Consider the following 15910-nt stretch of genomic DNA (forward strand, 5'->3'; position numbering starts at 1 on the left):
AGTGGATTTGAAGGCCCATTTAAAAAAAATCCTGCAGATCATTTAGACATCTATCCATCTTTAAAAGCATGACATTACATCTGCAAAGTGGTGCTTGAGATGATGATTTTTGATGAGGGAAATATCACAGACTCTGTAAGCCTTGTCTTGACCTGTCACCACCACATACTGCTATATTCAACTGTTGCTTCTTCCTCCTCTGCAGTAAATGCAGATTAGTGCTTGACAGATGCATATGTAAAGAGGCTTTGCTGCTGGGTAGCTTATCACCACATTGGTTTGCAAATGTACAGAGATATGAGACATTCCTGTAATGCTGAAGACTGATGACAGTGAGAAACATAGCATGTCCTCCTTATGATCTTGTTTTGAAATGTTTTTGTGAATACATGTTTATTTAGCCTGATTCCCACATATGCAAACCAGCCATTTTCTTCACTGAACTTTCATGCAATTTCTTCATCAGACATTTTTATCACATCTCTGAAGTCCTGCAGTGTTACCACTTGCTTGCAACATTGTGCCTGTCTTACTTATAAATGAAACATGGCACTGCTTGAGCTGCAGAAATAAGTAGAGGAAGACATGAATGAGGCTGTAGCAACAGTAATTCCAGTACACAGGGATCTGACTTGCTCTCACACCGGGCCAGCGTCATTACACACATAATTGTTTGTTTCGATTCTGACGGTCTCTAGAGAAAAAGAAACAATCAATAATTAATTAGTCTTGTTTGAGGAGGAAATTAGGAATTGGAATTGTATCTGTTGGCACAAGTTGACCCCTGGGGTCAGAATTAGTGAAGCGACTTGAAGTGAAGTGGCTGAAGAACGGAGACCTTTTGTTTTGGAAAACAGAGCCTCTCCCTGAGTTCAGTCCGTGTTGTTTCAAACATTTTGCCCACTTCCTGCTCTGATAAGGAAACGCCGGTAGAGAATCAGGACTGGACGGGCCTGTCTTACAACTTCCTGTGTGTCTGTATGTGTGTGTGTGTGTGTGTGTGTGTGTGTGTGTGTGTGTGTGTGTGTGTGTGTGTGTGTGTGTGTGTGTGTGTGTGTGTGTGTGTGTGTGTTGCTTTAGCTATGTGTTTAATACATCCCACTCTGAAAAAGCTTATTAATTGCTAATTGGAGGATTCAGTCCCACATAGTTCATTTGCAGATGCTTTGTGTTGCGGTGAAATGTTGCTTCTAGTCTGCTTTAATTATATTATTTATTGGATTTGTAACTATTTTATTGTGTAATACAATACCATATAATTTTATCATATCAGAATAGTGTTATGCTCTTTTTGTGATTTGTGAAGTTAATGTGGTGAAACCGTTTATTTTATATGAGTGCAGTTGATAACCACATCTATACAGTTTTTCATTTCATTATTGCACACAGTTTATAACAACATCAATTAGATTCACTATGATCTTATCATTGCTGTGCAAGCCTCCTTTACTATGTTGTACCTGCAACTTCCTGTTTAAGTAGTGAAAATGAACATTTATTAGCAAACAAGCACTGCACCAGTTGCGTAATCACTCGTTAAACCTTCTGTGAAACTGTCACTGGGTGTTTGGAGATAAGCCAAGGAGTTGCATTGTAAATAATTTAGATCTTATTATTCTACTACGAAAAGGTTAAATTCTCATGTGCAATTTGTATAATAAAAGATTGATACTTGGCGTCCGTGTATCAATACAGTATTGCCACGGAAAATATTGCAATACTATGCTGCATCGATTCTCCCCACCCCACCCCTAGCAGCAACCACAGCAGCCAATTTCAGTCTGAACTGTTGTGTTTGGATAAATAGAAGCAGATTTGTTGGCAGAGTTTGCGTTTTTGTGACCCACAATGTCACATCCAGCAAATGTGTTGTGTTCTACAATCCTTCCTAGAATGAAATGGGCAGAGTAGAACTTAGTTGAATAAAATGTAATAGAGCCCTCACTGCTGCTTTAATAACAAGGCATGTGCATTGCTATATAAGCACAGCAAGACAAACACCATCAGTCCAACTGTAAAAACAACCTTGACAGTAAAGTTTTTCACTGATATGCATAATTTAGCTCCAGAATCAGCCAATAAACCGGCAGAGCTCAGATGGTGTTTTATCTTCTGTGCTCCTGCTTCTCTTGTCAGATGTGACAAGGAAGGGGGGGGGGGGGGGGGCAGAAAGACGAGGTGTGTGTGTGTTGTGTGTTACCCTGATGTGATAACACCCACATAGCTTTCTTGAGAGCCAATTAGCCATCGTTGGGCTCAGCTTTGACGACTGCAGAGCCGCAGCAGCTTCATTTACACACAATTTCTTCTTTCTGCTCCTAATGAAGGAGCTAGGAGGAGAAACGGGAAAGAAAGAGGGGCTGAGGGAGGAGGAGCATACATTTCTGGATTGGGATCACCATCTCATAATGTTACGGGCAGATCTGTGGGGTTTCCATTCCAAATGAGACCTTTTAATAACTTGCATAAAATTGCATGAAAGCAAACGTATTTTCAGCTATCTGAAGAATTTAACTACAAGCTGTCGATTCAGTGTTTTACCGGTACTTGAATGTACAATTATGCTCCCTTGATGATTATAGTAGATGGCTTTGTAAAGTTATATATTAGCCCTGCCATATGTACTTGTGTTATACATACATGCTCAGTTGGTGTGTCCAAACCCTTCACATGTAAACAAAAGAAGTAACCCTAATGTGCCTGCTACATTTCCCTTGTTATTTCAGTGCTGGCAGATTTTTGATGTGTGTCCCTCCCTCTCTATTTACCTTAATTTGAACAGCTGTCAAGTTTTATTTGCTGTATCATATGTCTGTTACCACACTAAGAGCCGAGGCACACAGGGTTTGACATTTCTTTTGACAAGAAGAATATCTCCACCCTGGATGTTTTAAAGAACACATCAGCCATGCGATGTTCTTTGTGTGATCTGTTTTCATTTCATATGCTTCATACAGTATACATACACTATATGATGTACTATATGTACACTATGTGATGATTGATAGTTAAATAACAGAAGTTAAACTATCTTTTTTTTCACTAGTTTTACAGTCCTCTAACTATATTTACCAGATAACGAGGTCTTCACATGAATAGAAACATCTGGACATCACATTGAAGTCAAAATCAATCAAATTTTAACTTTTAACGCCCAAACCTTTTTTTGCTTTTTAAACATCTTCTTTTTAAATTAATTGAAGGGCAAATGAAAAATGGAAAATTTAAATAGCAGGCGCGACAGGGGCGCTCGAGGTCCCTGCACCCCCAAGCACCCCGTAAAAAAATGTTCTCCCATTTCATAAATTTAATTAAATATACATTTTAATCAAACATTTCTATGAAAGAAATATAAATAATTGTAGTAACTTCAAGTCTTTTGATTGGTTGCTCAGACCTCGTGCGTCAGAGAGAGAAACTGTATCAGAGCACTAGCAAAGTTTGGATGAATCAGCTAACGCTAACTACACGTTAGCCAGGAGTAAAAAAAACCCAAGTGTTTGTTCTGTGGGATGTTATGGATCGATTTGTTGTTTAGTTAAAACAAGTGAGGTTAGAAGTTGACAGATGCAGAAAAACATAGGTAACTATAATCTGTCTGATGAACTTCATCTGGCAAAGCGCCATATTGCATACCATTTTGCAAATAATCACAAAAAACAGTGTTCCCGCTGTGACCAGTGAGTACAGTTCTTTAAATTGATATATAAGCTGCCAATTAACATTAAGGACCTTAGTGTGGGCAATTTAACGTATTGTGTTGTGTCATCGTTAATGTGTGTGCCACATGTTTTCTGTTGACCTTTGGTGATGATGGTAATGTTAGGCACTAATGTGGGCGATATGTGCAGTTTGACCCAGTCTTCCAGTTCTAGTTCAGCACAGTGTGCTTTCTTGTAAGTGATGCCATTCTGTTGATAGTGATGGTTGTCAATAGGGCTGGGCATCGTTCAAAATCTTTCGATCCGGTGCCAATTTCGATACCTCAGTTTCGATGCCGGTTCCTCAACGATACTTTTTTCGATACTATATGTTTTAAAATCCATTTCAACATCAACAAAAATGCATTAAACACAAAACTTTTATTTTCCACCTTAATTGTGAATCAAAACGGTTATCAAAATTAAAAAATTCTGGTAACACTGCTCACTCAGAGTAACATTAATAACACTGGTTGTGCTTTTGGATAGGGGTGAGCCAGTCAGATACTCAGGATTGGTATCAATCTGAACTTTAAAAATTAACAAAAAAAAGAGAAACCTTTTTGCCACAACATGAACATATTATTAATAATAAATAAATAAATAAACAAATGACATTGTGTACAGGCTAATATTGAACTAACTAAAATGCAAAGGAATGTAAACAACAAAGACTTTTTAGTGCAAACTGCATAATGACATAAAGCTTTAACAATAAACTTGGTGATTGCCTTGTTGTCAACATTGAACTAATGGAGAACTAACTTAAGTGCAAAGGAATGTCATTGAATTTCCTTGTTGCTGAAAGGTGCTGTAGAAGTAAAGTTTTCTTGCCTTACAACCTCAGCCTGTCACTCAGTCAGTCCCCAGGGCAGAGAAACCACTGTTGTGCCTGCTTGTCTCAGAGGAAGTGTAACATCAACAGCACTGCGACCGCTTTCACTTCTCCATTAATATCATATCGCAGCAAACACTGTCTGTGTAAAGTTTAAATAAACTGTAACCACTGTGTGTGTGTGTGTGTGTGTGTGTGTGTGTGTGTGTGTGTGTGTGTGTGTGTGTGTGTGTGTGTGTGTGTGTGTGTGTGTGTGTGTGTGTGTGTGTGTCGGAGCTCCACTCTCTGTTAATATGCAGACAGGACGGATAAGCTTGCGCTTACGCGCTCAGACGCTTTTGGCACCGAAAGATAAATATTTTTTCCGGTGCCATAAAAGTATCACTGTTCGGTGCCCAGCCCTAGTTGTCAAGTGAAATTGGTTGTTCTGTGCTGGCTACACATATAACATGTAGCTAAATAGCACATTGAAACAAATGTATAAAACTGTATAAAAAAATATTTCTGTAACTCTGCATGGTTGCAAAGTGTTTCTGCTAGTCCAAATTTGCTTAAATTGACTCAGGGAGAGTTAAAATGCTGTTTGTTTCAATTTGAGCCCAAACCTTTAATTTGTGAAAATCTGAAGTTGAGCTACATACTGAAGTTGGGGAGATAACAATCTTAAGTATTCAGCTTCTAGATGGAAATGTTACCAACTGTTTCCCTTTAACCTCTATTTCTGAGCTTCTTTGCCATTAATATGACGTACTTTGCAAAAGCATGTAAATGCAGCGCTCATTTCTGTTTTTATTTTGGGCTGGGGAAGTGTCGATGAAGGAAGAGTCGATGAAGGAAGGTTTGGATGAAGGACGATGAAGAAAATGGGAGGGAATGGGGAGATAAAAGATGGAAGGAATCATTATTTCGCTATCCTTGCAGAAAGAAAATGAGCGACTAAAGGGGAAGCACAGAGAAAGAGATACCACACAATGCTGTGTTTCTGCATGCAGGGCTGAGGCGAGTTTCTGGCCCCCAGTGAGTGTCGCTAAAAATAAACCTGGGAAGAGAGGAGAGGATTCCTCCCCTCTATCTTTCTGCATCTTTCTCCCTTTTGTCTCTCCTTCCTTCTCCTCTCATTGCCTGCCATTACATATGGCTTATTATCATTTGGCCAAAACAGGCACATAATATGCCGATAACCAAATCGTTTAAGTCAACAAAATGCATCTTACTTGTTTCTTAATAACTAGAACCGCAATTCCTCACAATAATGCACCTTTGGACTTATATGATAATCATATATGATCAATATAATATGTTTTGAAAGCACATTGTATCAGTTACTTGTTGTTCAGTCTCTCTCTGTTTTCTTTGCAGCTGTTTCCATCATGCGCCACAGTGCTTCAGCTTTTGGATTTGCTGTAAGTCGACTGTAGCCTCCACTTTACTAAAGCTACGATGGCTAACACCGTATGCTGTCGTAAAGAGAATATAAAACATCTGCTTTATGTTTTCACTCTGCAGTTTGATGCCACGCTGGATGTGTTGTCCTCTGTCATTGTACTCTGGCGGTACAGCAACGCTGCAGCCGTCCACTCAGCACACCGCGAATACATGTAAGTACAAACACCGTTCACTCAGATCATATATCAAACCTGGTTCAAAATCAAAAATCCATTTTGAGTCCACACTTAAAAATGCCTTCAAAAGTTTATTATTATATAAACTTGTGGCATTAACATCACTAGAATGTTACATTAAAAATAGGTAATGCTGTGATGGCTTGCACCAAATGTAACTAAAACATTCCTGTTTGGTGTTCTGAACACCTACAGTGTTAAACAGATCTTTCCCTGGAAAAATCCCTTGCGTTTAATTGTCTTAGTGTAAGTGTTAGCCACCCAAATGAAAGTGAACAAATATGATATGCATCTTGCAGGTTATCATTAAGTTAATTTTTTTTAAAATCAATGCTTAGGCAGGAATAGTGGCATTTTGACCTCTTGTTTTTGTATATATTTTTTTTAGTCTTAAAATCAAATATTAAGAACACTTCTTGTAGCACACCCTGCAGTTGTTTAAGCTTTTGTTGGCTTGCCCAGATGGTTTAGTTCCATCTATGACCAAACAAACCCAGACAAGTGATGAAGTGTGTGTGTGTGTGTGTGTGTGTGTGTGTGTGTGTGTGTGTGTGTGTGTGTGTGTGTGTGTGTGTGTGTGTGTGTGTGTGTGTGTGTGTGTGTGTGTGTGTGTGTGTGTGTGTGTGTGTGGTCTGCTTTGTCCTGTAGAGGAGTGTGTCAGATAAAGGGTCTCTTCAGCTTTGTCAGCCTCGGCCCACTGGGACCGATCACAGACAGGCGCCTCATGTCTTATCTGTACCTGGCTGAGAATGGTGTGTGTGTGTGAAGGTCAGGTGGGCCTGTTGAATGGTCAGGGTGCTGGCATCAAGCAGGCGATCGAAAGAGGAAAAAAAGAAACGCGAGTTAAAGGCAGTTTTTTTTCTGAAAGTCATTTTATTTATGTTCTGCTCTATTCAATGAGTTTTAACATTACCAGAGAAGATACACAATCAATTAATTTAAAAAATAACCATCATCTGTTCCTGATCATTCAGTCCCAGCACGTGCACACACACACACACACACACACAGAGGAGCGACTGCTAATTGCTGTGGAGACGACAGATGAGATCCCGTCCTCTGGAGATTAGGTAGTAACACAGACAGAAAAAGACATAAATTCAACCGTCGATTCAAATATCTGACATGTTACAAACAATAAAATACCAGTTAGTGCAATCAGAAAAGTACATTTCCCAATCAAGAAATAGTTAGCAAGTAACTCTACCAAAAATAGTTGGTATGTTGGTAGTTGCTAACTGTTTTCCCTTTTACAGTTTATGCTAAGCTAGGCCAATCTACGGTGTCTGACAGGGGCAAACACACTGCATCTAAAAAAAGATATGCAAATAGACAAAACCCAAGCAAATTAAGAAAACTTCTTTATTTATTTGACGTTACATGCGCAGCATTTAGCAAACGCTCTGGAAGTATACACAGCACAACCAAACGCGTAGCAAATACCGAAACGATGCAAAATAAAAAGCACAAAAACCCCGAAAACAAATGCAACAGAAAAACGCTGCATCCAGTTTACACAATGGAAGTTATCCATACCTCTAGAGGGTCACGACAACATTATTATAAAATAGCAACAGGTTTACGTAGCTACCGTGTTAGAGACTGACTTCTACAAGCGCTTGCTAGCTAACACTAGTTAGCCCATATATGTTACGGAAAAGTAGAACACTTTTCATTTTGCCTCGTTTTTGTATTTGCAGTGTGTGTGTGTATGTGGTTGTGTTGTGTGTATTTGCAGTGTGTTTGCTAAATGCTGCGCATGTGTTGTCAAATGAATGAAGATGATTTCTTAATTTGCTTGTTTTGTCTATTTGCGTGTGTTTTCTTAGACTTCCTCCTTGATCACACACACACACACACACACACACACACACTGTATACAACTGTAAACACAGATATATCCATGAATGGTCTGAAACTCAGAAAAGTGAGAATTACCTGCAAGCGCACACACATGCATCCACAAGTACTTAAATAGACGTACACACATATATAACCACATACATGAACTAACACTCACACACATATTTTAGCATTGTGTTTCTGATCTGCACTTCCAGCTGTTTTGTGTGGGTTTGTTAGACAGCTAGTGAGAAAACTACTGACAACTGGGGATTCAATATTAGAATTCTTCAGTTTTGTGTCTGTCTGTGTTTGATAGAGGAGATACGGCTGAATAGTGATGCCCGGTTTACAGACCAGTTGCCAAGGTAACAAGCTTGAGATGTCAAAACAAGACAAATTAGAGAGTTTTGCTCCCAAATGAAACACGGAGCCCTTCTAAACAACAACACCTTCATTTTTTAATTTACATGACTGTGGCAAATGTTAGAATGAGATGCTGTTGTTGTGGCGGTATTGACATTAAAATGAATTGACATCCATATGTGATATGATGGATGTATTGAAACAGAAGCTGTGTTTTGCTGAAAACCTTCGCTGGTCTCTTTGCTGTTTTTGTTGTGGAGCCAACAGCAGCTCAGAGACACTGTGTCATGTTTACACTGTGTGCAAGAAACAACAGGGGGCCTGTTAGTGTACCTGGCTGTGTGTGTGTGTGTGTGTGTGTGTGTGTGTGTGTGTGTGTGTGTGTGTCCTGCTGTTGACTTCCAAGAGTGATGTTGGGTGTTGCCTTGGTTACCTTATCCGGTCAAAACCCAAGACACAAAGGGTGGTTCGAGAGCAGCCTTCAGAATTGAACGCACATTGGTAGCCATGCGTGACAAAGGCATATGCCCCAGTTGTTTTTTGTCTCCTTCGAGACGTTATTAATTAGATAAAGGTTTTTAAAGGACATCTGCTGCTTCTAACTAAGTCTTCACAGAGCATCTTTGCTCTGTACGTCGTGATTCTGAATTTATTTGGGGTCACAGGAACATTTTAGGTTTAGCTATCTTTTTCTCAGCGTAAGGTGTTCTCATTTTGTCTCTGGTGACACTGAATGGTGCTAAAATACAGCAGTAGGTTACTGCTGACTGTCAGCAACACTGCTGGCAATACATGTACTTTGATAGACAGCCACCACAGCTCTACTGGCTCACACCATCCAACTTGGAACTGGCACTGTAATGTGCGTTTGTGTAGTTAGTAATGTACTCGTCACCACAGTTTTCCTTTGTCTCTTTCCCCCTGCAGAGCCTGTGTTATCCTGGGCGTGATTTTCATCCTGTCCTCCTTGTGCATTATGGGTAAGGCCATGCATGACCTGGCCACCAAGCTGCTACCTGAAGTGGTAAGAATTTATCAACTACCAATACAAAAGCCGGATTCAAACAGAGCTGCAAAGACTGGATGAAAATGTAGATAATACTTAATTAGAGTTTACTACCACATGTTTTTGTCCTATATGTCATCTAACACTAAATGTCAGTATGCATGAAATGACTCTGACTGTGGTGCAGGGGTCAGAATTTGATTCCAACTGGAGATGGGGGAGATCTTTGGATTAAAGCATCCACCATATGGGCCAGATTATGTTATCCATTTAACCCTAAACACATTAACATTCTGTAGTACACTGACAGCTGTATTACTGTCAGCTGAACAGTCAAGCTGGGTCACTTAACAGTTTCGTCCATCTCACTGGAGTCAGGGTGCAGAATTTAAGCCAAACATTTGGTGTATAATCAGATTCTTTTAGTGGAATTTCAGGCTATTTTTAAGGCTTGGCCAGATAGTCACAAACACTTTGTCCAGCCAGGACTTGTCTGCTCTCCCCGCTGTAATACCACCAGTCTGCCAGAGACAAGGATTTCTCTCAGAATCCCAAAAAAGCCCTACTATTGACTTTGTGCCTTTCTCAATTGATATCCTCTCAAAATCTGCATGTACTTCTCAGCGTCCAAGACAAACAACATGCATGCCGTAATTTACATGAAGCTGCTGACGTAACGTGGCTGATTCTGTCTTTCCATTTGAACTGGCAGAACATCTAATAAGATGGCCGTCACGTGGTGCTGGTCACTGGAGGGTTGGTGTTTCAGGCCCGACTGAGGCCAAGCAATAAAGAGAAGCAGCTCAGTGTTGTTTCTGAACAGATGGAGAGTTTGGGCTCTGGAAAAATCACAAATCACGTCTGGATGATTAAGTTTATTTTAATTTTATATCTCGAGGCTGCGGTGCATTAGGTTATCTTGTCAAACTGCTATATTGCTTTATTCATATTTGACTGTAACAGTATATTTCATATTCTTATTAAGTTAACTGGTGTGAGGTCATGCAGATTCAGGACAAAGAGTACAATTTGTAAATGTGCATCTTTGCTCTTGTCCAGTCTGCTACAATTGTCACATTTTATTCAATCTATTAGCATTAATCGATATTTGGAATTATGAAAATCATTCATTATCCATTGTCACATTCAAATACAAAAAAAGTATTAGAAAGACTTATGTCCCACTATGTTTTTCAGAACAAATGTCCCTGAAGCCCCTGAAAAGTTGGCTTAAATATTGTATTGTTTTAATATGTATTTTTCTAAAATGGTAAGTAGTTTTGACAACATACTGCCCTTCAAAAGTTGGGAATCCCCTAACACAAAAGCTTGATTGTGTACTGTCACATGTCTGAGAGGACCACTCTATATTTTTAAATGGTCTTTAATGCTTTTAGGTTTTAGATAGGCCTCTTTACAAATGTTGTTATTTTGTATGAAGGGTGCACAATGGTTCAACCAGACTGACAATTGAAAGGGCACAAAGATGCATAGATCCCTCTGAGCAACAGTTAAGAAGAATTTTCATTAGGGAAAGAAACTGTAAGCTTAGCATCAAAATGTGTGCAGATTTTAATAGGAACAGGTCCCCGTTTGTGTCAAGTGCACAATAACGCAGCCTATAACAAGCTGGAATAAACAGGCAACATTTTGCTTTAGCAAAGCTCTTCTTCAAAGAAAAACAAATGCAGAAATCTCTCATATGAAATAAGAAAATACTGTCATTGCTCATAGTAATGAGCTGAAAATCAGATCAAATGTTATTTTTGTCTAACACCAAGCAAAATGTTTTCATTTAATATGAGATCATTTCAGTTCCCAAACAAACAACCCAGCTTGGAGAAAGGCGGATCAATTTTCACCTCAAGACAAGCTGGACTGAAAACGAGAAATGATTGTTCAGCAGCTTTAATTGGTTTTCACAAAAAGATGATTTTCAGCCTCTACATTCAATTAGGTTTGTTTTTCTTCTGTGTGTACTGTATGTATATGATTGTGTGTGTGACAGAGGTGTAACAGTGTTGCTGCTGCTGGATGAAGAATGTCACAAATCTCAGGTGTGAATACTCAGGAGCTTTCACATCTCCTGAAATAGTTTTATTACCCTGTTGCCAGGCAATAGTCATCCCTGTAGAAATGCAGTCGAGGACCTGAACGTAATGATGATGATGATTAAATATGGAAACATTATGCTTTGGTTAGCTGAATTACTGTTGAGAGATTATTCAGGCCCTTCACTGCCTCTTTATACTTTAGCTCTGTGATCTAATTCACACTGATGTAGTTTTGAAAATAGAAAATAATTGTTGCCGTCTGTTTTAGCCTAAATGCGTGATTACAGCCATTATAGAATGAGCTGTATCTAATCTACAGCTCCCAGGCTGTTTCTTTTAGTTGTGTGAAGTTATCTAAAAAAAAAAAAAAAAAAAAAAGAGTACATGATCTTAAAAGCTGGACATCTGTGCTGTATCACACTACAGCATGACACAAGTTAAACTTATCTCATAGAAAAAGTACACAGCTTACATCCAATTTTTAAAATATACTTTTAATCACATTCCCCAGAGGAAAACCTTAAGTAAGCTGTTTTATTAAAGATTGAATGAGTATACGGATTAACTTTTCTAAGATCGGCTCAGGTTATGATCAAACTTTAGTTATAATTTAAGTGTTGACTAAGTGGTGATTTACGTATCACTAAATTAATACAGTACACTCAGTAACCGCTAGGTGTAACCATAGACTGTATATAAAAGGGTGTAACTGTTGCATAGCTGACTGAACTAACTAGCTTAACTAACGTTAGCTTGCTAATATATGACCCATTGAAGAATAAAATAAATTGACACATCTGATCTGATAGTTGATCAAATACTGTTAAATAACAATACAGATTTTGAATTACATTTCACAAAAAATAACACAATGTACTTCAAATTACAGCATGTTTTGCTGCTGGCATTACATATAATCAAAAAACTGCATAATTGGAACTGTTCTATTCATTCTAAACAGCATACTATTAAAGGAGCAGTGTGTAGTCCCCTTCCCTCACCCACCCTTTCCAAGCGTGAAGTAGAACTTACGGTGGCCTTCAGGTAATGTAAAAACATGAAAGGCCCTCTCTAGAGCCAGTGTTTGGTTTGTCCGTGCTACTCTAGAAACATGGCGGGCTCCGTTGAAGAGGACCCGCTCCATAAGTAGATATGAAGGGCTTATTCTATCATGAATGTTCTATTCCATTGTTGCCAATAGATCCCTCTAAATCTTACGCACTGCTCCTTTAACTCTGAAACATGATAACAAGAATAATAATAATAATGATGCTAATAATAACAACCACTTTAGTATAGATATGTAAAAAGGTACATTTATTATCTATTAAATGGGCAAGGAATTGGGATATTGGAGCGGGTCAGACACACTGCATGATTTATCTGATGTTTGTGTGTTTATTTGTGTACATACTCTTTCTTACATACTACAAATTTCCTTTCCAATTAAAATACACACTAACTCCGTGGTATTATTGCAACATGCTTTAGTGTGAAATTGTTATTAAGAATGTTAAGTTCAATTAGTTTTCAAATCCTTTATTGATGTATTGAACCAATCTATTCATCTGTGGCAGAGCAGAAACAAAGGCAGACTGTGGGAGCGGCAAGGCAGACAGATTGTTTTTTTTTTCCTGAGTCGACCTGCTCATCTTCAGTCACACAGTTGGGTTCTACCAGACTGCTTTCTGGTGCATCACAGTTTGAGTTATATATAGGTTGTGTATGCCTCCCAGCCCTCCTCAGTATGCAGATGCTGGAAATAAGGTTACTTTTCACAGCCTCCCTCTATTCCTCCTCATTATGAAATGTTAATGAGCTGCTGCTTGAGAGAGAGAGAGAGAGAGAGAGAGAGAGAGAGAAACCAAATCACCTTCACAAACAGCACACAACGCACCATGACTGCACCATATCAGTTTAAAAGTTGAAAGATCACTCATAGTTTTATAAAAATCAATCAAGACTCTAGATTTGATCGAAGTTAAAAAACATACGTTCACATCATCACTACATTTTTGTTCCACTCTGTTTTTCCTGCTGATGTAAATAGCCATTTTTGCTTGCCCTACAAGGAAATTCAACAATTGACAAATGAAACGGTTTTTCCGAAAGTACTTAAAACCCAAGATAAAGGTCTCAATACAAAACGTTTCATCAAACCTCAAAAACAATTCTTCTAATCTCATAAACAAAGGTTCTAATCTAACACAATGCATGAAAGCATTAAAAACAGTCTCCCTTTGAGGACAGAAAGGGTAAGCAGAATCAACTTCTGGATTCAACACTGAAATAAAAGAATTGACATCAATGGCACCATGGAGAATTCTCCATTGTATATCACCAAACCTTTTAGACAATGGTGGCTTATATAGTGATCTCCATTCAGGTTTTACATCATTTCTCAGTTTAAAAACAGAACGCCATGGTGTATCGATTCTCTTTTCTAACACTTTCTTATTAAAAACCAAAACACAGGCTCTATACAGTTTTTTTTCCATCACTTGACAAGAAATCCAAAAACAAAGATTCACCTGATTTCAACCAAAAACCTGTACCATCTTCAAGATTGGGTTTAATAATCAAACACGGAAAAGGGTCCTCAACATCCGGAGAACAAACCCCTGTAGAAAAGTCTCTTAATAAATGTTCTTCTTTAACTGTAAAACATGCTTTAAGTTTGACCAGAAAACGAGTTAATACACGAACAGATCTGATTCGTAAATGTTTGGATGCGACATCCACCTTCTCAAATTGAGGCCCAGTAAATGCCAACAAATGTCCCAAAGTAAAGACCTTGGATTGCAGAAAAATGGTGCTGAACCCCGGCAGATAACACGAAGTAGCAATGTCCAAACGGGCCCCAAATATCAGTGGTTCCTGCAAGAGCCAGTGGAGAGAATGAGTTCACAGTCTTGTGCACACGAAAAAAACTCCACACCTTGAAAAGATTTTGATAGAAAGCAGTTCCAATAAATCCAATTTGGTTGGATCCATTAAAAAGAGGTATTTATCCAGTCCGAAACCCCCAATAGTGTGCAAAATAGTGCAACTCACAGCACGCCAGCTGAAATCTGTAGAACCATCAAGTAATCTTTTTACAAACTGTAACCGAAAAGCAGCCATTCTACTTTGTAAATTTATCAAACCTTGCCCACCCTCATCTTTAGGGAGGTATAAAACACTTTGTGGGATCCCGTGCAATTTGTCCCAAAAAAAATTCACAAGAGCAGCTTGAGCTTCCGCTAAAAACTGTGGAGAAGGGTCTACACATGCCAGTCTATGCCAAAGTGAAGATGCCACTAAGTTGTTGACAATGAGAGTTCTCCCCCTATAGGACATATTCGGTAATAACCATTTCCACTTCTCCAAGCGCCCTTTAATTTTTTCCATCAAACCCTCTAAATTTTTTGTAAAACACTGTCATCCCCTAGATAAACTCTTAGATATTTTATACCCCCATTTCCCCAACACAACCCATCAGGAAGGCAAGGTTTACCATCAGCCCATTGTCCTATCAATACAGCATCACTTTTCTTCCAATTAACCTTTGCAGAAGACAACAGTCTAAATTCTTCAATTAAATTAAATAAAATCTGCACATCACTTTGCCTGTTGATCATAACCATAATATCATCGGCATAAGCTGACAAACAATTTTTTTTATTACAAACTGGTAAAACCAAACCACTTAATTTACCTCTTATCTGTTGAAGCAATTGCTCAATAGCCAAGGAATACAACATTCCAGACAAGGGGCAACCTTGTCTGATACCCCTATGAACCTGAAAAGGACCACATAAGCCACCATTTATTTTCAGCATACTCTCAACGTCACAATAGAGTACCCTAATCATATCTATAAAGTTTTTGCCAAAACCAAAAGCTGTTAAAGCACTCCACAAATATGAGTGCTCTACTCCGTCAAATGCCTTCTCCTGATCCAAAGATAACAAGCCACAGTCCAAATTTAACAATTCAGAGACATAGAAAATATCCCGAATTAAAGAAATATTGTCAAATATAGATCTACCAGGGACACAATACGTCTGATCCGGATGGATAACCTGACCCAACACTCCAGCCAATTTGCTTCCCAATGCCTTAGAAAGTATTTTATAATCACTGCAGAGAAGCGAGACAGGGCGCCAGTTCTTTATATCTGTGAGGTCCCCTTTTTTTGGAAGAAGAGTGATCACCGCTCTTCGGCAACTCAACGGCAACCCGCCCTCCGACAAGCTGTCCTTCAGTACCTCCAGCAGATCTACACCCATTTCCAACCAAAAAGCCTTATAGAAGTCAATCAGGAGACCATCCATTCCTGGGGCCCTCCCAGATTCCATGCTTTGCAGGGCCTTATAAAGCTCTTCCAGGGTCAGCACCCCTTCAAGACCCTTATTGGCCTCCTCTGACACCTTTGGTAGGCTGTCAAGGAAAATGTTGTCCACAGAACACTCTGACTTGAGCTCGCTCCTATACAGATTTTG

The 15910-nt window shown here is 38.9% G+C and overlaps 1 protein-coding gene across 3 annotated transcripts in view; it reads left to right on the forward strand.

The window, feature by feature from the left end:
* The window catches only part of LOC114550796 (transmembrane protein 163), a 34971-nt gene that overhangs the window by 6861 nt on the left and 12200 nt on the right, over nt 1–15910 (forward strand). For all 3 annotated transcript variants that reach the window (XM_028571675.1, XM_028571673.1, XM_028571674.1), the window contains exons 4-6: nt 5896–5939; nt 6043–6134; nt 9294–9390. In XM_028571675.1, coding sequence (XP_028427476.1) covers nt 5896–5939; nt 6043–6134; nt 9294–9390 — 233 coding nt within the window. The remainder of the gene's footprint in view (nt 1–5895; nt 5940–6042; nt 6135–9293; nt 9391–15910) is intronic.

The sequence above is a fragment of the Perca flavescens genome, chromosome 24, assembly GCF_004354835.1.
Source record: "Perca flavescens isolate YP-PL-M2 chromosome 24, PFLA_1.0, whole genome shotgun sequence".
Taxonomy (NCBI): Eukaryota; Metazoa; Chordata; class Actinopteri; order Perciformes; family Percidae; genus Perca; species Perca flavescens.